Raw genomic sequence first — 25,797 nt, 5'->3', positions numbered from 1 at the left:
TCATTACTGCGATACCAGCATACAAGATGAATACTGAGTCATCTTTTGAAAATGGATAAATGCATAAAACTCAAGAGGCATGTGGGCTGAAAGTCAGAACACTTACTATTTTGCGACTAAAATACAGTTTCGCTTTAAAAAAAAAAAAAAAGGACATAACACAACATTGAAGAAAAAAAAACATTTTAATGACATGTTATGGCTGTTATTTATGTATGACAGGACAAACACCCAAGCCATTGCCAAGTCAGTGACATTTTCAAAACTAAGTAAAAAAAAAAACAGCATATACCATCATATACAGACATAACAAACAGTAAAAGGCATCAGAAATACATTATTAAGGTCAATGTAATAAAAAAAATCAACTGGTGTTTATCCTGGTAAAGAGTGTAACAGTCTTCCAACAAAAACTAATTACAGTGTTATGGTCCTACAAATGACTCCCAAGTGCATGAAATTGAGGACCATGCCTTTCAGTACATACTAATGGATAAACAACTACTTTGAGCCATTTTGAGTCTTTTTATTATTATTATTATTATTAAAAACGTTAAAACAATGGACTCTCGTATAACTAAATTTTAAGCTGTATATGTCTAGACCAAAAAATAAAATTAAACGAGAGCACTTAATGGCCATCCGTAATTTAGGAACATGCTGAGGCACATGGTGGAACGAGACTTACAATTAATTGCAATGTGAAAGGGAAAAGCACCCCCCAGATTTTATGACAAAAATATTTACTTCATCGTCAGACTTTACTCTAGTTCAGGTTCCAGTAATCTTGCACAAGTATTAATTAAGAGCCTGAAAATATCAAGCTAAACTTAAAAGAAATAAACTAATCATATTATCACACCCACTGACTGGGATTCAACATGCTTCCCAAAATACAAAAAACACTACACAATTGGAGACTCATGTTCTCCATGGCCACAGTTACCAATGAAAGCACTCTTGAAAACCCCCAGCCTGCAGAAGAATGAGTCAGTCTACCATCGAATGCATGCAATGAACCCCTTGCCCTGTGAGATAGTGGACATATACGTTATGTCGCTCTCTACAGAGCTGAGGTTCTGTCTTAAGGCGTCCTCTAATGGTGTGGAGGACCAACTGCATGCTACGACAGATCCCCAGAGGGTCCTGTGATAGTAAAGCAAAGATTATGGCACAACAAGAGCTTCCCTAGGCTCACTGCATGACAGAGGGACTGTATTCTGGTCGACGGGTCTGGACGATTTTTGGACGTGGACGTCTGCCTCCATCCATTTCCTCCTCATTTCCTGAGCTTTCTTGATTGTTATCACAAACATGAACAACCACGCTGGGTGTGGTGGGAGTTCCTGGTTGGAGTTCATACTTTTCACCTGTTGAACAGAGATAATTTATTATTAGACGTTTAGAGCAGGTCATATTAAATGAATAATTTATGACCTTTTTTTTTTTTTTTAAGAATGGAACATTCAGAAAAAAAGAAAAAAAAGATTACATTTATGAAAGCGTTTTCCTACCTGGCCCTAGTCTGGCAATGGCACACAGAAGGTCATAGTTAATGACAGGTGTGGCATCCTTTGACTGCTCCCAACCAACAGGGGGCGACGGAGGAGGGGACAGGAGGAACTGCTTATCTGGTTTTGGAGGTTCAAGGTGTGGACTGCCAATATGCACAGACTAGAAAGAAGAGTTTTTTTTTTTTGTAATAATCAGTACACTGTAGCTCTAACCAGGTGTGATAAAATAAACAGTAATAAAGAGACATTAAAGTTTAGAAGTCATTATAAAATATTACACAATCATAAAATCAATATACAATCATTATAATATGATATAGCATATAAAAAATACAAAATGTTTGTTTATACAGTCACTTGGTCATTATCTTTCCCCCCACCCCACCCCCCAGTTGACAAGTGTGGTAAATAAAAAATAAATATATATTCTTATTTGATTAATGATCATAAAAAAATAACCTTATTATTACTAATATATATATATATATATATATACACACACACACACACACACACACACACACACACACACATACACACACAGACACACACACACACATTTATTAAATGCAATATATGTATAGGCTACATTTAAATTGACATACCTGGGCAAAATAGAGTCGCACTTCCCTGCCATTGAAGTCACTTTTGTGCAGTTTTGCTCTTGCCTCTGCAGCAGCCAGAGCATTGGTGAAGTTAATTCTGACCCGACGAAAACTCTTAAAGAACTGGAAGGTGACGTTTCGGTCGAAGGCACGGAACAGATCCTCAAAACTCGCCTGTGGATGAGAGGAAACATCTCAGATGAATACATTTCATTTTATATCTTCATGGAAACAGAAATGAAGAAAGGACCATTTCGCATGTGATTCAGGAGTACACGAATAAACATCCCCTGTTGCGCAATCTGAGGTCAGGTTTTAAGTGTGCCCCCATTTAGGCTCAGAGTCAGACTGACAACCTTTCTAACCAGCCTTAAGCCTAAACCACTAGATTACCCCCACCCCGTGGTGAGCCTGCACTCCTAAGACTTTGTAGTGCCAAATCCATTTAGCTTGTTTTTGGGGATGCTGCCAGACTGATATTCAGTAAACGCTTCTATATTAAACCATACTGACGCACATAGTACTAATCTAATACACATCCTAAAAATGATCACGTCTGTCAGTGCTCGGCAAGATATTGGTTTCCAAGGTAACAGAGACTTACTGCATGCTGTGAACATGCAGGCGGACCTGACAGAAAAAGTCCTGATGGACCATTTCAAGCTATGCAGAGATTTAATAGAGTATGATCCACACATCCCGGGTTATTCCGATTGTGCATAGGTGTTGTGTGCGTAAGTGCTTACGTCAGATACAAAACCCCCAAATTGTCCAGCCAAATGCTCTTTAAATGTTCCCACAGCATCTTATTCCATGACCTAACCACTACTACCACAACCAGTCAACTGGATATTTAGCTAAATACAAATATCATAAGTAGGTCATTCAGTCAACCACAAACCTCACAGAAAGCACAAATCAAGTTGGCATCAATAAAGACGAGATCGCATGAGGAATTCAAAGAGCTGTTGGATAGCTTTCTGACAGCGTTCTGTCATTCATGGTTTTCTAGCAGTCTGACTTCCAGCATTTAAAGCTAGTTTGATATCATAAGGCACCATGTCAATGTAGCCTTACCCTCTGCTCAGGTCTGTTAAACATATCCGGATCCTCCAAGGAAGCAATAAGGCAGAAAGGGTTACACTTCATGGTTTTCAGGTGCATGACGGAAGCCTGTTGACGGATCCTCCGGAGGACTTGAGAGGTTAGAGAATGTAAAGGGCAGGAGGGACTGAGACGTGTCCGTTTTGCCTTCCCCAGCGTGAGGACACGATTGACGCCTGCTTCAGGAAACAAATGCTTCGAAATCACCCTCTTCGCTTCTGCTTTTCTTCCTGTCCTTCTCAGACGGTCTCAGTCCTGTAGAGAGCCTAGAGCGTTTTCACAAAGGAAATGGGTCAAACTGAGCAATGCACAGAAACTAAACCCCCCAGTGTGGTCACGTGACACTGCTTTGTTGAGACAGAATCTTCTGGAATGGTCTGTCCTCCTGCACCACCGATCAAACGTCTTGAAAGCTTCGTAAGACTGCAGCTCACTCAGCTGTCTCCTTTTATATAAAGGCCCCTCTCAGCTGCACAACTACAGGCTCCGCCTACTACAGGGGAGGGGTGACTCGGCTAGCAGGTTCCGCCTCACTTTCCCATTCTGTACCGAAACGAATGGCTCTGCTGACTAATCACAGACTCACACTTAAACACACACACCCTGAGAATGCAAGTCTTGGAAACTATGCGCCATTGCTTTCCATGCAGCTCAGATCCAGTTGGGCCAATCTCTGCTCAATTCAGTCATTCCATTTCAGGACACACAGTGTGGTTAAACAATGATCTGTATCGGTCTCTTTCATGCTGCCCCTCCCATCGTGATGGAAAATCTAAATCAGCTGAGCTGGGCAGAAGGGCAGCTGTGTTATCAAGCGCTCCCCGCAGCATACTTTCCATAGGTGTTCATTTTCTCCTGTCTGACTCCAGGGGCAGTGGATTTGTCCTGTTATTATTGAAGAGCAGCTTTTCTTTTTCTATCTGTTTAAGTGGCATTCAGTTATCACGTCTTATCTTTAACACATCTGCATGGTGTTATTTTCTCAGTTTCGCAAGCAATACAAACATGATCCATATTCTCTCAGTCTCTTGTGTACACACAACTATTACCAAATACTGACACTGACGACAGTGCGGCCGATGCACAGAGATTAACTCTAATTCTTTATCAAGCTAAACATATCATCTACTTTTACAGGCATGATAACACTAAACAGAAGTAAACTAAAATTAAACAATATAATAAAATGCAAGTAACAACACTCTGACACATTGAGCACAAACAAATTTTGCTTCGGTGTTGGCTCACCATGATTTGCTACCTAAAGCACAACCAGTTAATGATGACTGCAATATAAAATTGTACAGCAAAACTGATGAGATAAAATCTGGAGAGAAAAAAAAAAAGTGTACACAGATTTGATATATTTACACTTTGGTGTCAGTACTTTCCATTCATCAAAGGATTGTGAGAACAAAAAGTATCAGTTTCACACAAAATATTAAGCAATGCTGTTTTCAACATTGAAAATATGAAATGTTTCTTGAGCACCAAATCAGTATATTTAGGCCTAAATGATTTCTAAAGGATCATGTGACACTGAAGACTGGAGTAATTGCTGCTGCAAATTTAGCTTTGCCATCACAGGAATAAATTACATATAAAAATAATCATAAAATAAATCATACAATAGAGAAAACAATGTTCCTGTATTTCTGATTCTATAATTGCAGCCCTCCTGAGAATAAAAGACTACTTTCAAAATAAATATTACTGATCTAGACAGAACTAACTCTGGAACTCCCATTTCTTTTATCTATCTATTTTCTCAAATTAAATAAAACCTTGAAGTGAGCATACATACTAGAAATTCTCAGCATGCCTTTCACTCAGATTTTCCCCTCTCTATCTGGTAAAAGCTTTCCTGTTCAAGATAAGCACAGAGATGTCTACACTGGCCATAAGCATCTGTCAGTCATATGTGCAGATGTTTTTAGTCCAAAAGCTGGGAATCTAGTTCAAGTGGAACAAGGCCTCTTATTAGGGAATGGAGAGAGAAAAAACAACAACCTTGAAACAGAATTATAACAAAAAGGAATACAGAGTGGAAAATGGTGAACAGGACAGTATTAAGTTGTGCTGCTGGGTTTTATGTTTGCTTTTATACAGGTAGAAGCCAAAAGGTATTGTTATGCATATAAAAACTTTCCATTCCGTTCAAAAGCATACAACACAAACAGCTGAATTCATCAGCTTTAAATAGCTAGAAGCCGAAAATACAGGTTTAAAATATAGGACAAATTTAGATTCTTATTTACCGTCAGAGTAACAACAAATAAAAGGACTATGGAATGTAAAAATTACAGCAAAAAAACCAAATAAATAATCTACAGAAAATGATGTTTTATAATAAAAATATTTTCATATTTACTTTGCCTTAATTTGATTTGTCACTTCCTATATTTATATAGGAATATCAGTTACTACATTAAGCATATATGTATTGTTAAATTGAATACTTGAAAATGACATTTTCATGTAATGATGAATAAAAGTATGATGTCAAAGAATCAGGAAACTGGATCATTATTTAGTCAAATGGCAAATTCAATTCTTTTCTAACCTCAATTTAAGAGTAAATAAAGTAATTATTTTCTGTCGATGTAATGGCAAATGAAGTTATTATCTGTCATCAATGTAATGGAAAATAAAAGGACCTGTGGTCAATTTAATGGCAAATAAGGTCATTATCAAGAAATGTGTGTAAAGGTGGGATATGGGTCATGGCACAAGGTACAAATAGCAAGATAATAATAGCCCAAACTGACCTGAGCTCCATATCAAGTTTTCACCCACTTGTGCACTTAAATGGCACACTTCGTGTTTTGAAGCACCAATTCAGGAAGTGGGTTTCAAGTTTCCAAATGAGTCAGTGTTTTGTTTATAAGACCCTGGCTTAGGTTATGATATCAGAATGGGTTTGCTCAGGGAATGTCAATTCATCTGACACTTTTACAAGAACAGCTTACATTTTCCACTGACTAGACACCCAGCTGAGTTTATGACTGCTCCAGGGCCCGTGTCACATACAGCAAGTGTCAAAACTCCTTCCAGACTTTCCACAGAAACAAACAACCAAAGTGGATTCTTTCACCATGAGACAACCAGCTGACTATGAATAACCTCTTCAAAAAAACAAAAAAAACAAAAAAAAAAACACATTTTGACGCATTGATTGAGGGTGAAACCAGTGGAAAATTTTCCAGTAATAGTGAAACTAAATTAACTAATAAAGAAATTAATTAAAATGCAATGCTTAAATTAATGCATTTGATAAAGCCTTGAATATTAGGCAAATTATATTAATTTAAAAGCCCAATTCAAATTTAGAATGGTCTAAACTACACAAGACTCTCTCATGTTCACAACAGACACGGACTTGTTAGTCTGTAAATGTGTACGCTTGAACAAAATTAGTATTGAAGCCAAGAGTATAGTAAATGTAATAAGAAAGGGATTTTTGCCTGTCCCTTTAAAAAATTTAGACCTCACTAGGGATGTAACGATTCAATAACAATTCGATTCAGGTTTTTTTTTTTTTTTTTTTTTTTTTTTTACAAAATGAGATTTAAGACAAATTATAAATTAAATGTGTCCTTTTATTATTGTTTGGACAAAATGCTGCACGCATGTGCCACTGTCAACAGGCCGGTTCAAAGAACTGAGGGTGGAAGATGACACCACAATGATAAGTTCTGAAATTAAGATTGTTTACTTGGGCAGAGATCATGATCTGCATCACAGAGGTTAAAAAAAAAAAAAAGAAAAGAAACAGCCACGAGCAAAAACTGCTGATATTGTGAAAAGAATGTGTGTGTTCCAGTGGAACCTGTGCGTACAAACATACAGCAAATTAAAGTGTTTGAGTGGCGTACCACAATTAAAGGAACAGTTTATACAAAAATGAAAATTTGGACATTATTTACTCCTCCTAATGTAGTTCCAACCTGTATTCTAAACAAAAATAAAAAAACTAACAAAGAAGCATGTTTGTAACCAAACAGTTTTGGCCAAAAAAAAAAACAATAGACATTAATCAAAAAATCTTAGGGACCAGAAACTGTTTTTATTTCTTCAAAACAAATTAGTTTGTGTTTAATGGAAAAGGAAACAAATTTCATTTTTGAGTAAATTATTCCCACAATTTAACTGTAATGCAATCATATAGCATTTTTTACATCAGTTCCATTCATGGCTCCTTCACAACAATGAAGAAGTGTCCGATAATAGTGAATAATATGTTTAAGAATCAAGCTACCATTGAAAAAAGCTCTACTATTACTGAATGACCTCTAACTGTATATTTGGGACCTCCGTCTATGATGGTAACATGACCTTCTTCTTCAATCATATTTGCATACGCATTGTAATACGTGTCCTAGAACTTGCTTCCTGTTTCCACATTGCAAAACACAATGGAACAGATTTTCCATTTTCTCCATTTTTCAACAGCAGACTATTTTCCTATCACTATTATTCTCTCATCCCATTTCCATTAAACTCAAGGTTTCCATCTTATTTGGAAAACTGCACACACCAGAAACCTGTTGCCTAAGCTAAAAAATATCCTATTTGTGGTATAGACAACTTCTAGTCTTTGGACATAAGTACTTGTATATTGTGTATTATTTCTCAATCTCCTTAACAAATGCTCATTTATCATGAGACAAACTGACAAAACCTGTTGTGCGTCACTGTTGTAAATCAATCTTTGAGTTGAACTATATAAAAATGGCAATAGAAACAACTGGTCATTGCTCTACATTATAATAACAATGTCTACAACTTGACTTAAGGCTGTCTGATGGCCAGGATTTGTGTAACAGCTCAACAAAGGTGACGTCAAGTGGAAAATTTCTTCAGCCAAGACAAACACACCTATTCAACACAGCAATGTCCTAATCATCTCGTAGAAAAATGGCAAACAAATGAGTGCAATATGCTTTGTTATTTATTACTTTGTTTATTCACTGAATTACTTGACTTGTAAGGCACGTCAATATTTCAGAGCTAAACTCAAGGGACTTAGCGGGTATATAATATGTCTCCATTTCTGAAAACACGGCTACTACTTCAATACATCATAAACTTACATTAAACAAATTATGAAGGAAGTATGTGACACTACACTTTGAGGGGGAAAAAAGAGTGTATTAAGCTAAATGCTTCGTTTGATAAATGATATGCAACCAACACCATACACAAACACACAAAATGTCATAATAATAATAATAATAATAATAATTATTATTATTATTATCTGGATCGATTCAAATACTTTTACAATGACAATGCTATTTCCACAAGTTCCTGTTTTCCTTTTTTATGATGAGGAACAAAGAATCTGTCAGGGAAATTCACTGACGTCCAAATCTCCATAAATATTCCAAAAAACTAAAAGGTTAGTAGTTGTGACCGTTTATACCAAGGGGAAGAAAAAAAATTCCAAGTTAAAGACATTCAGGTTCAACCACCTCACAAATGCCTAATCATCAAATCTGAAGCTTGCATCATATCATTAGGAAAAAGATTATATCTTCTTGTGGCCCATTAAATAAGATTACTGTGAAGATTATGCGGTATAAAGTCCCATGTCACAAAGCAATTTATCTCTGGTTCCATGAGTTCACAGTCAACAGATCTCAGTCCAACAGCATCTTTAGGAAAAAGTGGAAAGACACATTTTCAGCATGAATATGCAGCCAACAAATCCCCAACTGCATGACTCTATAACAATATGATTTTTTTTTTTCATCCGACAACACATTATTAAACCAAGCAAACACATGATGTGTTTAAAACTATTTTTGTGTAGTTCATCGCAATATGGACATGTCCGCTATATGTTTGACAAGAAAGCTATTTTAATATATAGCAGTCCTTAAATGCATCTATACGCGGGTTATACACACGTCAGCCTTTAAGAAAATTCTCCAGATGGATACAGGGGTGTGAATTCAATATTACTCACTCTTAAAGGGTTTTCTATGGCAAAAACTTCCATGTGAACTTTCCAGGCCACTAGTGAATCAGTCAGCTCGGTAAAATGCACGTCCAGGGTGGCCTCACTGTCCTCATTATTCGACTGCTCCATAATGTTAATATGGGAACAGATAGGAAACTACTGTCCACGTAGTAAAATAAGTTTAATTCTTACAGAACTGGCGATAATTATACGGTTTGGTAAGCTAAGCTATTCTGTCCATTCTATATGCAAATGTCACTGCCCTTTTACGACTCACGCTGACTTTGGGAACCTTTTTATATATCGGCATTGACGTGCTCAACTGTACTTATTAATTTTAAATTAGATGTTTGTCTTTTAAACTGAGTGTTATAAGAACAAAGTAACTTCGGTTCAACCTTTCATTTGCGGAAAAGCAGCAATCGACGTAACGCACTCGACAACTTCCCGTTTCCTTTTCTTTTCGACATAATCTGTGATTCCGGAAGGGGGCGGTAAAACATCCCTGAAAATAACTGCAGTATTTAGAAATAAGTTGCATTAAAAATATGATTTACATCACTGAGAGGGAATTTTTGTTATTACTTATTCTTCGACCGTTTACTTTATTTCTATAGATTACACAAGATTGAACGGCTATAACGTTAGGTTTGCTTACTTACTCTTCTCGACGCCGCGGTCCGCAAACGGACAGTATGTCTTTGAGTCAAATTAAAATATCTATATCTAATATATAAGTAAATTGTAGAATAGCGACTGGAATGGACGAAAGTGTTGCACCTTTTCTTTCATATGACCTATACTGTCTCTGAAAAGAGATTATTAGAGTCATGTACTAAGTGGCAGATATGCTTTCCTTGATAATACAGAACTGATAAGAGTTAATCACTGGTACATACTTTCTTTGACATCATGAGAGCAAACTGTGAAATTATGTCAAATGTACTGTGGAGCTTAAATTAAATCAGACACAATGATCTTTTTATATTTTTAATAAGTGACCAACTTTTTTTTTTCTTTTTAACTGGTTATCAAAGAAAACACATTTCCAAAAGTTGTGTAGATTGTTTCCTTTAATATTTGAAGTTGCATTATATAGAAAGTGCCATCATATTTCACAATGTGATGGAAAGGATAAAAATGCTTTGTCAAAACTGATGTCGGTACACATTTTATGCAAGGAATGTGGGCTTGTACCTTAGATGCAGAAAAAAAAACATTTTTTTTCATATTATCCTTAAGGAGACTTCAACATGGCCAAACTCATTTCACGATGACGGCTTTCTAATTAAAGAGATGGTACAGAAATTAACATTGTCATCACTCACCCTCATGTTTATCCAAACCTTCAAAATCTTATGTTCTGCAGAAAGTAAGGCATACAGGTCTAAAGCAACATGAGGGTGAGTAAATGACCACAGAATATTTATTTTTTGGCTAACTGTCCCTTAAAATGAACAATAAGAAAATAATGGCAAAATTAGATCCTGTAATTTACAATGCTTTACATTTACAGTTTGAAATCTGTTGTTAATATTCATCTAATAAAGTGTAGAGCAGTTTTGAACAGATTATTATTTTTTTTTTACATTTAATGTGGACAACAATAGTGCCAAATCTACAGCTAATGTAGCATGTAACATCTCATGTTGAACATACTCTTTAACCATCAATCTTTAGATTTTTTTTTTTTTTACGTGAATTAGTAGGAAGTGTGACATCACATTTCTTTTTAGTTAAATTGGTAAAGGGGTCTCCACCATAGAACACAGTGGAGGGGAGAGGTAAAAAAAAAATTGACAAAATGCACACCTACACAATATACAGTATGTCTAAACAATAATCTGATTCAAATCATATGCATTTTAATCACTCCTTATCTAGAATAGTGATGGCTGACATGCTCTCACTCCTGTAAATACAGCATCTCACCCTGCAGCTTTGCTGGGTCAGATTTTTCAGTCACAAAGATAAAACAGCATTGTATACCACACAACCGCACCATGGTCTGTCATTTACAAGGATGCATTACATGATAGAAAAAGAAAAAAAAAAAGATTAAATTTCATCAATGAATCTGTAATGTTTTTTTTTTTTTTTTTTTTTTTTTTTTTTGATAAAGACAGACCACAATGCCAGTAATTGGCAAGCAGCACGGCAAGGTTTAACCAACGTAACTCAAAGAAAGTCTGTGGTCAAAAGCCTTACAATGCACCCCAATGCAAACATCATGTTAAGTATAGCAGTCAAGTACAGCAACAATTCTGAACCTCAACATTTAATTTGTTTTAAAAGTTCACAAAAGTGTTAAGGAACAAACACAATTCTCTTCACCAATGCATTTAAAGAAGTGATTAACACTTCATGAATTTTTAAAAGACGGAAAATATACTCCTAAAATAATCATAACTCTGTATGTTAACAGAAAGCTCTGAAAATGTGTACCAACAGACCTGGCCTGTGATCTAAACTGCACCCCAAAATCTGTTTCTTCTTTTAGGTACACCCATAACTCCGTCTTAAATCTACCAGAGGTCCTTCTTCATGGTATCAAGAGGCACCATATGTAGTAAAAGTAAAAACAAGCCTGAAAGCGAATTGTTTCACTGTCAGTCTGGGCAGATAGTATGTCTGTTTTACACTTTACCTCCTTTGTTCCACTTTTAGACATACTGAATGGTCTACTCTGGTAGGTTTTAGTCTAGGGTAAAAAAAGATTCCTGTAGCTTGCAGTTGTTCCAACAAATTACCATTTAAAGATAACTGAAATCAATGTAGCTTCAAGTGTCCAGATGCTCAAATGTCCTGTGAGCAAACAAAAGCTTCATTTACATGACGGAGATCATCCTTTTTCACAAATACGAGCCACAGGTGACCATCATCAGGACTATATATGAGATGCAGCAGAATGACAGTGGGTTACTGCAAAATAGTTACAAACAAACAAGAGGTAAATACAGGCAAACAAGACTGAATTTCTTTTTAATAAGTTCAAAAGGACACAACATGATTAAATTAACGAAGCAAATTAATAAAACTGTTAGAGCTGCATGATTAATCAAAATTAAATCACAATCGTGATTAGGAAAAAGCTGCTATTGTCGTGCGTATCTTTCAGTGAAGCACAGTTCTGTAATCATTAAATCTCCTTCTGAAGGCCAGAGGGCACTCTTTTGCTGAAACTCCAAATATGCACCGCGGAAGAAAGGTAAAGCATGTTGCTGCAGGAAACAGAAGATTGAACTGCTTTCATTGATTCAATGGGACTAATAAATACACAATGTTTTTTTTTTTGAGTTCTTCTTATTATAATTTAATTATAAATAAGTATATTTTATAATGCAATGCTAAGTGAGACTGAAATAAAAACATGTTATTAAATGTGGTATTATTATCCCTTCTCTAGCTACAACCCTGGAACGACTTGCATTGCCTTTCGTCGGCAGGGCATATTTGGAATATTATTTACTTCTGATCACAGAACCGTGCTTCACTGAAAGATATGCATGACGATCACTTTTGATTATGTGTTCAGCCCATTGAATTTGTGGCCAAAAACAATAATTCTCCATTAATTTTGTTTCAAGACTCACACATTCTTGGTTTTGCTGCTCTAAATTTAAGCCTAAATACTCACCCGTGTCTCATCATCATCATCATCTGAAACATGTGGCCGTGCAATACTCATCTCCTCCTTACTCTCTGCGATCTGTTTACATTTCTAAAAAAAATAAAAATAATAATAATTGTAATAATAGTATAAAGATTGGTTTTATATAGATATATTAGGGCTTGGTAAGGTTTATGTTTTAAAAAGAAGTCTATTATGCTCTCCAATGCTGCACTTGTTTGATCAAAAGTACAGCAAAACAATATTATTGTGAAAACTTAATAATTGATTTTTATTATTTATTTATTAATAATGGTAAAGCAGATTGTTAATGTTTTTAAAACAAAAAACTAAAACACCTTACTTAACCCAATATTTATACTCCATGATACATTAAACAACTGGGATAGCAGTTCACACAAACAAATCTTACCTCTGTAAACTCCTTGATGCTAATGCTGTTAGCTTGTTGAGCCACTTTCCTCTTCACCTCCTCAATACTGGCCAGATTAGGTGTTGGTGCTGAAGGGGGCTTGTTGGTAATGGTAGGAAGTGGAGCCATTGGAGGCATAGAGGCCAGGGCACCCATGTTTGAGAGAGCAGCCGTCATTGTCGCCGCAGTCATACTTGCCATGGCAGCGTTCATTGTCATGTTTGGCATTGCAGGCATACCTGGTATACCCATGGGGAGATTCATAGGTAAATTGGGCACAGGCAATGGCAGAGGCAAAGACAAGGGGGCTGGACCTGGGGTTGGCAGAGGTAACTGTAGAATTGCCTTTGGCTTGAGACTTTCAGGTATGGGCATTCCAGCTTTAGCACACATTGCAGCAGCATTAGCCTTCGCAATCTCCAACAGTTGATCTTTATCTGTTTGAAAAATCAATTAAGGTAAGTTATGTACACAAACATTTCATGTTATTATTTAAGTCAACTTTAATATTATTTATGTTACCAAGAAAGGGAAGCCAAGCAAAGCGTATATTACCTAGGTCAGTAAGACGTGGTGGCGTCTTGCTAGAGCTGCGTCGAGATCTTGAGGTGGACCTCCTCTTACGGAGAATCAAAACTGGTGAGTGGCTTGGTTCACGTTTCCATCGATCTCGTCTATCAAAAGATCGCCCACGAAATGCTGGTCTCCTACGACGTGAAACAGAGCGTGATCTTCTGGATCGGGACAGACGAGCCCTTGACCGTGAACGAGATCTTCTCTTTCTAGCAGGGGAACGTGACTTGGACCTCCTTTTTCGAGTTGGCGATCTAGACTTTGACCGTTTCCGCTTGGGGGATTTCGATTTTGAGCGCTTTGCTCTTGTGTGAGATTTCGATCTTGATTTTGCCCTTCGATTGGTTGACCTTGATCGTGATCTTCTTTTCCGAACAGGTGACCGAGATTTCGTCCTCCTTTTACGACTATGTGAGGGAGACCTGGACTTGCGTTTTCTAACAGGAGACCTTGACCTCTTCTTTCTACTGACCGATTTAGACTTGGATCGCCTTTTCGGTGTGAACGAAACTGATCTGGAGCGCTTTCTCCGTACAGGTGACGTTTTGTTGGAGGACTTTGATTGTTTTACTTTACTTGGTGTAGGTGATCGTGAGCCCCCTGATTGATCATCTTCATCTGATCTTGCAGTACCATGTTGAGGAACTGGCTCTGACGACAAAGATCTGGATCGGTTTGGTCTTTCTTCACATTCAGAGAGATTTTCAGACTCTTCCTTTATTTTTTTATTTTGTATTACACATTCTGATGATGTTGTGTCCTCATTTGATGGATTTTGCACAGCACATTCAGTAGACACTGGTTTCCATTGATTTGACTCTTCTGTCGCTTTAACTTCTACATTTTCCTCTACAGCATCCACAATTTGCTGTTTAGTTTCTTTTGAACTCTCATCCTTTAAGGAATTCTCCTCTTTAGTAGGAGATTTAGAGTGTGCTTTCTTGGTAGGGGATATACTATCTGATGACTGTCGCTCCCTGGAAATAGATCTTGATGTGCGTCTCTGAGAAACTGACCTTGACCTTGACCGTTTACTTTTTTGCTTTTTAGTTCTTACTTTTGGTGATTCAGACTTTGAATTATGTGAAGATGTCCGTGACTTTGATCTCTTACATCGTTGAGGAGATATGGACTCTGACTTTGTGCTATGAGGGCTCCTAGATTTTGACCTCCTTTGACGGACTGCAGGAGAACGTGACTCGGACGGCCTGGAGCGTTGAGGGGACCGAGACTTACTTCGACATCTTGGGCTTCTTGAACCTGATCTTCTACGAGCAGATCTTGATCTAGATCTCCTGTTTCTTCTTAAGCGTGATCTAGATCGCTTAAGAATCACAACGGATCTTGAGCGAGTTCGCCTTGCTCTTTTGACGGATCTAGACCTGGACCGCCTTGCCCGAGAAACAGGTGTCCTCTTTCGAGAGCGGGACCTTGACTGTCTTCCTCTCCGTACAGATCTGGACCGTGATCTTGAGCGCCGATTCTTCCGCCGAGAAACAGATTGTTTTGATCTTGAGCGTGAATGTCTTGGTCTTCTAGTTGACCTAGATCTTGAGCGATGACCACGTCGTGGAGACCTAGTCCTCGATCTTTTGGTCCTTGTGCGGGACCTTGAGTCTGAGCGATATGCTCTTCTTCCAGAGAGCGACTCTGACCTGCGTCCAGTTTTCTTTTTTACTTTACACGGTGACTGTTTTGATGGAGACCTCGAGCTTCTTTTTGTTCGATCCTTACCACCAGAGGCAGACACAGACCTGTCCCTTGAAGATGATCTGTCATTATGACGTCTTAATTTACCAGATGACTGCTTTGGAGTTCTAGAGCGACTGTGTTTCGATTTTTTCCCTTTAGTGTCTGAAAGCGATCGTGACCTTGACCTGGAGAGGGACTGTTTTTTCTTTTCTTTCTGATTACCATTTGCTTCCTTCGAAATGTTCTTTTGCACAGCTTGCTCTTTGTGCACATTCTCTTGCTTAGGAATAATATCAGGAAGTTCTTGCACTTTACCAAAACTTTCCTGTTCACCAACAGCTTCCACTTTTATGTCCCTCTCTGCAATTAGTGCATGTGCAGTCTCAGGAGACATCTTTCTTATCCCTTCTAATTTTAAACTTTCTTCTTCAGTGTTATCCGAAGTCATTCCTCTCTTTTTATCTTCCAATTGGGGCATGCTATCTTTAAATTTGTCTTTTGGAAATGTAGCTGCAGCAATAGGTGACTTCCTGTCCAAATTTAAAGATGCCATCTGTAATTTTTGTGATTGTTTGGAGTCTGGTTCTGATTCTGACCCTGAGGTACTTGCCGATCTTGAGCGAGATGAGGACTTTTTTGGAACGTCCTGCTTTTCCTCCTCTTTCCGTCTTCTTTTTTTCTTCTTTTTCCCAACACGATGTTTCTGCTTTTTAACCTTGGCATCAGCTTCCACATCACTGAGGTCTGTAAAGACACATATAATGTGCTTTTACTTTACAAACAATACATTTCCAATTAAAACTCACAGTAAATTGGTTTCAAATCATACATAAACATAATTAGCCGGACGTCTGTTATTAAAAAAAAAAAACACATACATACCTTCTGTGCAATTTTTTGTGGCATTCGCATGATCATCAGCCTCAAGGTTAGATGAGCCATCTTTTTTCATGCTGTAAAAAAGGAAAATATTTGCTTTTAATTTAAAAGAATCTAAAAGCATCAAGGAAAAAAAAAATACATTCAGCGTTGCCAAGCAACTAAACCTCTCACCTCGTTCTTGTTTGGGAATCGCCATCTGACTCTACTCCAGATTCAGAGCTACTCTCCTTTTCTCCCTTGCGCTTCTTACGTTTCTTCTTACTTTTGTGTTTCTTATGTTTCTTGTTTTTCTTTTTTGGGGTCTCACTCCCATCCTTTACAGTAAGGGCTTCATATGGAACAGCAGTATCAGATGGCCCATCATCTGTAGAGGTAACGTACAATGTTCACAAACATAGTTATGTTAACGTAGTAACTACAGCATGACAGAAGTGTTCCCTAACAGTTACAAGAAAGTTATATTAAAAAGTCACAAAGTTATAATGCAGACTTAGATATACCTTAAAAATGGACACAGAGAACCTAATGGCAACAATATCTGAATCCCAAATATCAAACTTATATCTAAAACAAATACTGGGAATATCAGTTAAGGCCTGGTTCACACGGGTCGATTTTAAAATTGTCGGCCGATTTTCCAAACCTGAGAGACCCCACACACGGCAATAAAAAAGGGGTCTAACAGTTTTGGTCATTCCGTGTGTGGTGTGCAGCCACACGGCAATATCAACACATCACACACGAACCGATTTGACTCCCGAGCATTCCCAGGTCAGACGGGAAATCTCGCAAGTCCCTCGAGATCAAACGTGACTTTAGAGTAAACAATCATGGCGGACAAAGAGGATGCAGTGGCCATAGTTTGTGTTTTGTTTTTAAGAAAAATAAGAAAAGGCGATGGTCATAGAGGTGGAGACAACACGAGCATGGACTATACTTGCTATATCATAATATGGAAATAAGTTGTTGTTTTATCTCATAGAAATATTGTTACGTACTACACAGATTAATAACCGTTAAAATAAACATTCATATATTCGTTTCCATGTACTCTGGTGGACTGCAGTTGTGGATGTAGTTATGCCCATCGACTTTATTTGTATTTGTTATATTTGTTATATTGTATACGCCGGCTGTTTTGATTTTGTTTCCCGGTACTTCCTCACCGCCTCGTCACCTCGCTTTCTGATTGGCTACACGCCACAGTCCACAGGCAGCGTGATTGTTTGTCCTCGGGGGACACCACACACGAGAAGAAATCGGGCCAAATAAATCCAACATGTTGGATATCCCCGATTTGAGATCGGAGCGGTCCCGACATTCTTCCGAGCATAGGAGAGCAGTCTTAGCACACCACACATGGCAGGAATATTTGATCAGATTATTTTACGATAATCGGAGCATCCTAAAATTGTCGGAAGGGGTGAATCGGGCTAAAATCGGCCTAATTATCCTGCCGTGTGAACCAGCCTTAAGTTATCTGTGAGAAAAATGTAGGAGAAGTCAGAAGACATCAAATAAATGAATAATGTGGCACATCTGAAAACACCTGAATATATGCTAACATGGAAAGCACTTTTGTGTAACAATACCAACAGTAAATGTGCCATTAGCAACATTTCACATGATTAAAGCACAATGCTAATACTGTGGGAGTATTAATTACAAAAACTTTGTAACTTACCAGGACCGGTGTCTACGGCACACTCCATTTTAAAAACTGATTTAACTGAATCCCAGTCTTAGTTTTTGAGATTATTTCTGTAGTCTTTGCTCTGTAAATTGGACACGAAATGCGTTAACCCTCTGTTTTCACTCTGAAATTAAAAATAAATACATATAAATTCAACAAACCAACTAAAAACACCACACACATACACGCACACAAAAAAAGGATGATGGTGATCTAACTTTTGTATGTAAACATTTTGTTTTCTGTTATGTTGTTTCTGTGGATTTTGTTCATGTCACAAAAGCAGTGAGATTCTGCAACACTGATTTGTGATCTTGTAAGCATCAGTTTGAATGGGCAGAAAATCAAATAAAATCACCATATGCCACTGTTTTTCAGCACGTTTTTTTATAAGTGTGTTTTATAAGTGTGACAAGTGTGTTTATGACATTATCCCTCTACGCATTTATACAGCTCTTACAGTAAAATTTTTATTTAGTAAAGTAACATAACATATTAAAACATTTATAAACATAAAAATATAAAAGATATGTTATATATATTTGCTTGCAAAAAAATAAAAAAATAAATACGAATAATGGCAAAGCAACCAGTAAAAATATCTGAATGACTGGGCCAAAAAACCTTAATGTTGAGCCCTGAAATTAAAAATAGTTATAATGCATCTTATATAAAGACATGAAAGCATGTTTTTAGGGCTTGTTACATAATATCTGACCTACATGGCTGAGCACATAGAAATTCTATGCACTCAATCAGCAGAGCTGTTGCATAATAACATCAGCCTGGCAAATCACTTCATAAGATAACTTCAACCAGTGAATCAGGCCTGATTATTATATAATTGTTGACGCTGCAGAGGGAAACTGAATCAGTGTGTAGAGCTGGGATGGTTGCCGTGACAACCCACCGCGATTGTCAACTGTCATTGAAAGAGCAGTAGATCGCTTACCAGCTACGCAATATCGCGCTAATTATCGAAGGCGATTCATCTGGGATAATGAACGTGATATTGTGTAGCTTGTCAGTGATCTATGGCTCTGTCTATTAAATGCCGCTCCAATTACAAGCAGGTGATGGGGATTTAACGGCAATCAAGGAACCAGATTTACTGATTAGATGCGCATGATCATATCGTTAGATATATCGACCAGCCCTAGTTCCAAACCTGTAAAACCTTTGTTTGTCTTCAGAACACAATTTAAGATATTTTGTGCCGCGTTTCCACCGAAATTGCCCGGAACATTTGTACCAGGAACTTTTTTCCCCCCAGACATGTTGCTTTCTGCGTTTCCACCGCGGTGTAAAGTACCGGGAAGATTAGGCAAATAGACCGGTGACGTTTGATAAAGGAATCGTTGAATAAAGTCTTTATTTTTGTTTTCTTCTTAGTGTAACCTAGAAGTCTATGGGGCAGTCACAAGCCTCCCGGTTTTTATCCAAAATATCTTACATTTTGTTCTGAAGATGAATGAAGCTTTTACAGGTTTGGAATGACATGGGGGCAAGTAATTAATGACAAAAATTGTAATTTTGGGGTGGAGTATTCCTTTAATGTTTTCCCAAATTAATTAGTTTAAATGGCAAAGATAACTGGAATTTCTCTACTTTCAGAACTGGTCATGTAAATTGGACTGATTAAATGCATCCCTCAACTTAAAGTCTTCTTATTACTTTCAGTCATTTATACAAATTATACCCTAAGAATAACACATATATTACTAGGTATCACCATTCTTTTCAAATCGGTTTCCCCCCCAAATAACATGGATACTACAGTTACGTTACTGTAAATTCACAAAAAATAATAATAATAATAAAATAAAAAAAATATATATATATTTGAATTATGTTACTGTGTTGTAAGCATACGGCCGACGGTAACAACCAACACTACTTATCCCAATCAGTGCAGTTTTTACAAACGACCACTCAGGCCAAGCATACAGAAACATAAATATAAGAATACTAACGTTACCACATTAACGTTACATGGATGTCAGATGCAGTTGAGCAAACCGGCTAACGTTAGCACGGTTAAGAAAGCGCACGAGACAACTTGTGTGTTTGTTTTATGCACTACATGGATAGATAATCCCTTTTTTGAAAGTTTAATTTTTATTACAATATAACCACACCTACCGTTAATATAAGCACATGTAGTACTTCATCAAATGTTTGTTTGCATAGCGTTTCATTCAGAAGACAGAATGGAGATGCGCTCCCGCGAAGCTATCTCAACACGCGCATCTCAAAAAGGCTACAAGCGTGCTCTGCAACTGCACTGCCTGCTCATTTACAGGTTCTATATAATCAATTAATTGATGTGCTAATATAAAATTATGAGGGCGTAGAAAATAATAACGCATTATAAACGCGGTTGGATACGCGTCTCACGGATCACGCGGACAAAGACTAGATAGCTTGTATTAGCTTAGCATCCTACTCGCAACAGGCTTTACAAAACACAAAACCAGAAAAAACAAAAATCTGTTATACCCCCAATTCCCGTCGTATTCTTAAACCAGGCCGCCATACTTTTTGAGAAATAATTCACCCACTATACTCACTTTCGCTGTGGACTTCTTGATTTGTATCAGTTACGAAGCAAAGGGACAGTTGCTCGCTGTTGGTCGCCATGACATTCAGAACGCAGTCAGTCCGCCAGTATCCCAGAAACACATGAAACAGGACCCAAGACTTCTTCGCTCGCCTATCTCCGTATCTATAAAAACAGAGCGGCATCTAGTGACAACCTAATAACATCACATTCACAGCTTCTACATGGATAGATAGATAGATAGATAGATAGATAGATAGATAGATAGATAGATAGATAGATAGATAGATAGATAGATAGATAGATAGATAGATAGATAGATAGATAGATAGATAGATAGTGTGAGGTTAGACAGATGGATAGCTATTCTAAATTTACAGTAAGACATTCACATTTTCACATTTTCAAACATATTCTTTATATATATATATATATATATATATATATATATATATATATATATATATATATATATATATATATATATATATATATATATATATATATATATATACATATATTCAATTTTGTGGTAGTAAATACATTTTAAGCATGTATGTGAAAAAAAAAAAACTGGCAAAATATTATACCAGTTGAGCTACTGAAGCTGCATATTCTTTAAAAGTGACAGTAAGGGTGTTAGTGATTTAGCTATTTCTTACTTTGTGTCACAATTCAAATGTTTATAACTGGGTCTGAAGATGTTGCAGTTTTATTTATTAAGTTTTATTGTAAATAATAATAGTTTAATAATTGTTGATATTGTATAAGAATTAAATTAAATGCATTAAATCTTCATTTGATTTTTTTAAAAAAAGTCTATTAAATAATTGAGCTTTTGAAATACAGAAAATAACAGGAAAGGCAAAACCATTTAAATCAAACATTTCTAAGATGTATGATGGTCTTGCCTCTGGTGTTCTTTGATAAAGGAATTGATAATTTATCTGTGAATGTGTTTTTTTTTTTTTTTTTTTTTGAAGAAATGGTTTTCAAGTGTAAGAACGCACAAGAATGGAAAAGGGATGTTGCAGTTTCCTGCAGAGGGCAGTATGAGACCACAGTGAGTGAATAGCTAAACACTGTATCAGATGTAGATGCTCTTTCATGACACCAGGGACCCATACTGGTGTGGGCAGCTCTCCTCTTTATTGCGGAAATCACATTTGATCCACATCTCCGGGTAGACGCTAAATAGATTTGGACTATTTCTGTTTAGCAAAATATTATTGTCTTCTCAGACTTGGGTTAGGAGGAGAGAGTCTCATGAGGTGTGCTCAGGCTAACTCAGCACATCTCTCATACAGCATGTATCGTATGAGACCCCTTACTCAACAACAGCACAACATCTTTGCTTCATATCAAGTGCACAAACATTGATGTGTTCTTGCAATGAAAGTCATGTGAATTACTACCAGGACTGTGCAAATTTCAGTACTTAGGAATCTATCTGTCCATCAATCCATCAATCCATCAATCCAATTTGTTTTAAAAAATGCTTTTCAAGGTAATAAATAAATAAATAAAATAGTTAAATTATTTTCTTTGAATTTCATCTGTCCATCCATCCATCCATCTATCTATCCATCTAGTCTTAATGTCACATCTAATAACCTTCGAACTTCAAAGCTTTATCCAAAACTTTTAAATATAATTGTTTAAATTCCAAGGTAAACACAACTGTTAAATAGTTTTCTGTCAGTTTCATTTCATACCGATTCTGTTTTCTTGAATTCAAACTGAAATTCTGTATTATGTTTCAGTAATTTAAATGTGATTTAAAGGTATTCTTAAATTATATTACAGATAATCTGGTTAATTGATATACTGTGTACTTTGTTTTATATTAGACCAACTGTATTGAGAATTCAGTGAAAAGTTTGTAATTTTATGTAGAGACATTATAAAATAACCTTGTGGTGTATTGCTGATGTAAATATATATGTAAATTAATTATAAAAGAAGCAAAGCACACTTTGTTGACTGTGCAAGGACATGCAGTATCATTTAAAATCAACTGAGGGAGCACTTGCATTGTGCTGCAATATTGCTTCTTCCTCCGAATGGATACACACAAGACCACTAGCAATTATGAGCTCACTGACACAGCTAATCAGAACATATACCATTAAGCATTTCATCTGAATCATTTTAGCATCAAGAAGCAAGGAACAATGTTTAAAGTTCAAGACTGTGGATTTCACAGAATAGTTAAGGTGGCTGAGGTTGTTAACTTATCTCTAAGTATTGCGACAGTTACCTAGGTAACAGTTTGAGTTTCTCCGATAAGCCATGCAAGTGTAGTAAAAGTCTCAGAGGTGAAAAATTGGAATACCCACTAGAAACCTTTGGCAACATATGCACAGTGAAAGATTCTCAATATCTACTGCAATAGAGAACAGCAGCACGAAGAAGCTTCTCATAAGCCCATTTGCGGAGAAGAGACAGTATTTCAGATGTCTGTGAGGACGAATCGCAGATGTTTAGTGTCCCCACCAGTAAGATTTTGTCAATGTGAACACGCTTTTTATTTCTGTACACCATCAAGCTCCAATTTTAGGATGCATACCATTATAATGCCGATATATAAGATTAAACATTTTTGATTAATAGGGGTCATATACAAAACTTACTGCAGTATTCCACTGGTTTGCATAAATAGGTATAACATTTGAGTCCTGAATAAGTCAAATACAAGTCTTCATGATCTCACACAAACAACCTGTTTACTGTACAAACATAACATTTTACTGTTTGCATTTCTACAACCCTCTTTCTGTAGCTCAAGCATGCAAAACTCTTTACCACATGCACTGGAATATGAAAGTTACATTTTCAAATGAAAATGGCAACATGATTGTTTTATAAAGTATGTGTTATGCTTCATTTTCACTGCACAAAACAGCTGTGGGGTGATGAGGGGTAACCCCCCCCCCCCCCCCCCAAAAAAAATGAAAAAAAAAAAGGCCCATGCAGCCATTGTGTCAGGCGTACTAGAAAAATTAAAAGGGGAACAGATTATTTAAAGTCTTACTCAGGCCTCTGAATGAGTTTGAATAAATGACTAATTCCTGGAAGCATTACATGTAACTGATGTAATTTCAGGAGAGGCCATCTTTTTCCACTAAGTTGTTTTTACAGCATGCCCATTATAAAAGCTCCCAAGAGCTAAATCAGATTCCATTTAGACTTTTTCTGTTGTTTTCTGCTCAAATAGCACATTAATGACTTGCTTTTAGGGCTGCAACACAACATGGAGTCATTTAGACATATGACACACACTGTTTGTTCTCTGAGTCATACAGTATATGCTCCACACAGGGGCCTAATCCAAGTATACAGCAGGGGACTGTCAGTCTGTCCAGTTTGACACTTTAATTCTCACATTGTAACCTTTTGGAATAAATAACCTCTGAAACATTTGAGCGCAGCATATAAAACAGTTCAGTATCATAATGGCAGCTGCATTTAATTCTGACTTTTGATTGGCCCTTTAGTTTAAAATTCAAATTATGTTCTGCAACACTTCAACGGGTTGGTCTAAATCCCTTTATACCTGAGAAATAATTTACATCAGTTAGATTCTTAAAGTAGAGATATCTGACACACACCATTTCACCATTCGTTTGCAGAACATTCATATTTGTAGTGCCACTTATTGGCGTGTTAAAGGGTTCTTTAAACCACCTCATATTAACATGCCAACACTAATAATGTACAGTGGGACTCTGTGCTCATCTGCAAAACAGAAAGGAGAAATAATGGCTCTGGGTGCTCTGTTCTGCAGACACTACACCTTGTTGCCTGCGGGAAAAGATACACAGGGTAGGCAATTAAAATTTGAATTACACGCTCATATCATACCACATGAGTCTGCACTCAAAGAGTCATGCTCACTTTTATGATCAGTCATCACTGCTTGGTAACGTCTTGTCTCTATTTTCAGATGCCTCTCAGCAGGACTGTGAAAAAGGGAAAGTTTATCATTTGTCAAAGAAAGTTAAATTAAAGGGATAGTTCACCCAAAAATGAAAATTCTGTCATTAATTACTCACCCTCAAGTCGTTCCAAACCCGTAAGACCTTTGTTTATCTTTGGAACACAAATTAAGATATGTTTGATGCATTCTGAGAGCTCTTTGATCCTCCATAGACAGCAAGGATACTACCACGATCAAGGTCCAGAAAAGTAGTAAGGACATCAGTAAAATATCCATGTGACATCAGTAGTTCAACCATAATTTTACAAAGCTACATAAACAGCAAGGGTACTATCTATTTGGAATCTCTTTGCTGTTCAATTTTCACTGAATAAACTGGAAGTTAAATAAATAAAATAAAATAAAAGTAAAATAAAATAAAATAAATAAAAGTACAGATTAACTCCGTGAGCTTAACTGACTAAGATGTGCTGCTGTTCTTTAATATACAGTATAGCAGGATGTCAATAAAGGTAAGTGACGTGTAGTCCAGGGTATTTTTTCAGTTTTTAAATACCAAGGAAGCCACAAATGTTATGAACGTCTTACATGGGACCACAGCAATGTATTTTCATATACAGACCCAAAAGTATGAGTGATGAAGACATCACTCGTAATTAATATTTTTGTAAATTAATTAATTATCCACTTACAGCTGCCTCATATTAGTAATACTATAAGAATAGCAAACACATACTGTCTTCGCTGTTGATTGAATGTTTGTATGTTTTCCAGGTTTGCATTGTCTTAGTGTTTTTGAATGTGGGCCGTTTCCTTGACTTTGATTGTTTGCTACCTACCCTCACCTGTTCCATGGATTACTCTTTTGTCATTGCCTTGGATGTGATTGTTTGCTGATGTTTGGCCATGCCTGTTTTGACCACGATCTTCTAATAAAGCCTGCAATTGGATCCCCACTCTGTTGTCGCCTCCCTCATTCCAGTCAGTTAATTTGTTTCTTTAGTTACTGTCTGCCTTGTTTGAGTTTCCTGCTTGTTATCATGATTACTGACTTTTTTTGATCTTGAGTTCAGCTGTGTCTCATTAATTTACCTTGTTTGTTTCATATTTAAGTCCTTCCTATTCCTGTGTTCAGGGTCCGGTTTTACTTGTTTGTGGTTTGTCTCTTGTCTATTGTTTACCAGTGTGTGTGTTGGATTAATATGTACAGGTTGCACATCACTGAA

The 25,797-nt window shown here is 36.8% G+C and overlaps 2 protein-coding genes across 4 annotated transcripts; both read right to left on the bottom strand.

Moving 5' to 3' along the window:
• Nucleotides 1-166: 166 nt before the first annotated feature.
• rcan1a (regulator of calcineurin 1a) lies at nt 167-9,630 on the bottom strand. Of its 2 annotated transcripts, none has more exons than XM_052565944.1 (4): nt 9,195-9,630; nt 2,120-2,293; nt 1,515-1,674; nt 167-1,370 (listed from the first exon to the last, which is right to left on the bottom strand). In XM_052565944.1, exons 1-4 carry the CDS (start codon nt 9,315-9,317, stop codon nt 1,195-1,197), a joined length of 633 nt encoding a protein of 210 aa, XP_052421904.1. In that variant the 5' UTR covers nt 9,318-9,630; the 3' UTR covers nt 167-1,194. The 2 variants fall into 2 exon arrangements, with proteins under 2 accessions (XP_052421904.1, XP_052421905.1); XM_052565945.1 differs by lacking the exon at nt 9,195-9,630 and adding an exon at nt 3,197-3,978.
• Nucleotides 9,631-10,243: 613 nt separating this feature from the next.
• sona (SON DNA and RNA binding protein a) lies at nt 10,244-20,803 on the bottom strand. Of its 2 annotated transcripts, none has more exons than XM_052565736.1 (8): nt 20,642-20,803; nt 18,063-18,195; nt 16,550-16,742; nt 16,379-16,449; nt 13,787-16,240; nt 13,232-13,668; nt 12,826-12,909; nt 10,244-12,110 (listed from the first exon to the last, which is right to left on the bottom strand). In XM_052565736.1, exons 2-8 carry the CDS (start codon nt 18,088-18,090, stop codon nt 12,108-12,110), a joined length of 3,270 nt encoding a protein of 1,089 aa, XP_052421696.1. In that variant the 5' UTR covers nt 18,091-18,195; nt 20,642-20,803; the 3' UTR covers nt 10,244-12,107. The 2 variants fall into 2 exon arrangements, with proteins under 2 accessions (XP_052421696.1, XP_052421697.1); XM_052565737.1 differs by having other exon boundaries at nt 18,063-18,153; nt 20,642-20,802.
• Between the last annotated feature and the right edge of the window lie 4,994 nt (nt 20,804-25,797).

The sequence above is a fragment of the Carassius gibelio genome, chromosome B9 (assembly GCF_023724105.1).
Source record: "Carassius gibelio isolate Cgi1373 ecotype wild population from Czech Republic chromosome B9, carGib1.2-hapl.c, whole genome shotgun sequence".
Lineage (NCBI taxonomy): Eukaryota > Metazoa > Chordata > Actinopteri > Cypriniformes > Cyprinidae > Carassius > Carassius gibelio.
The sequence above is the reverse complement of the archived record's forward strand: the minus strand, read 5'-3'. Positions and strand labels throughout refer to the sequence as shown.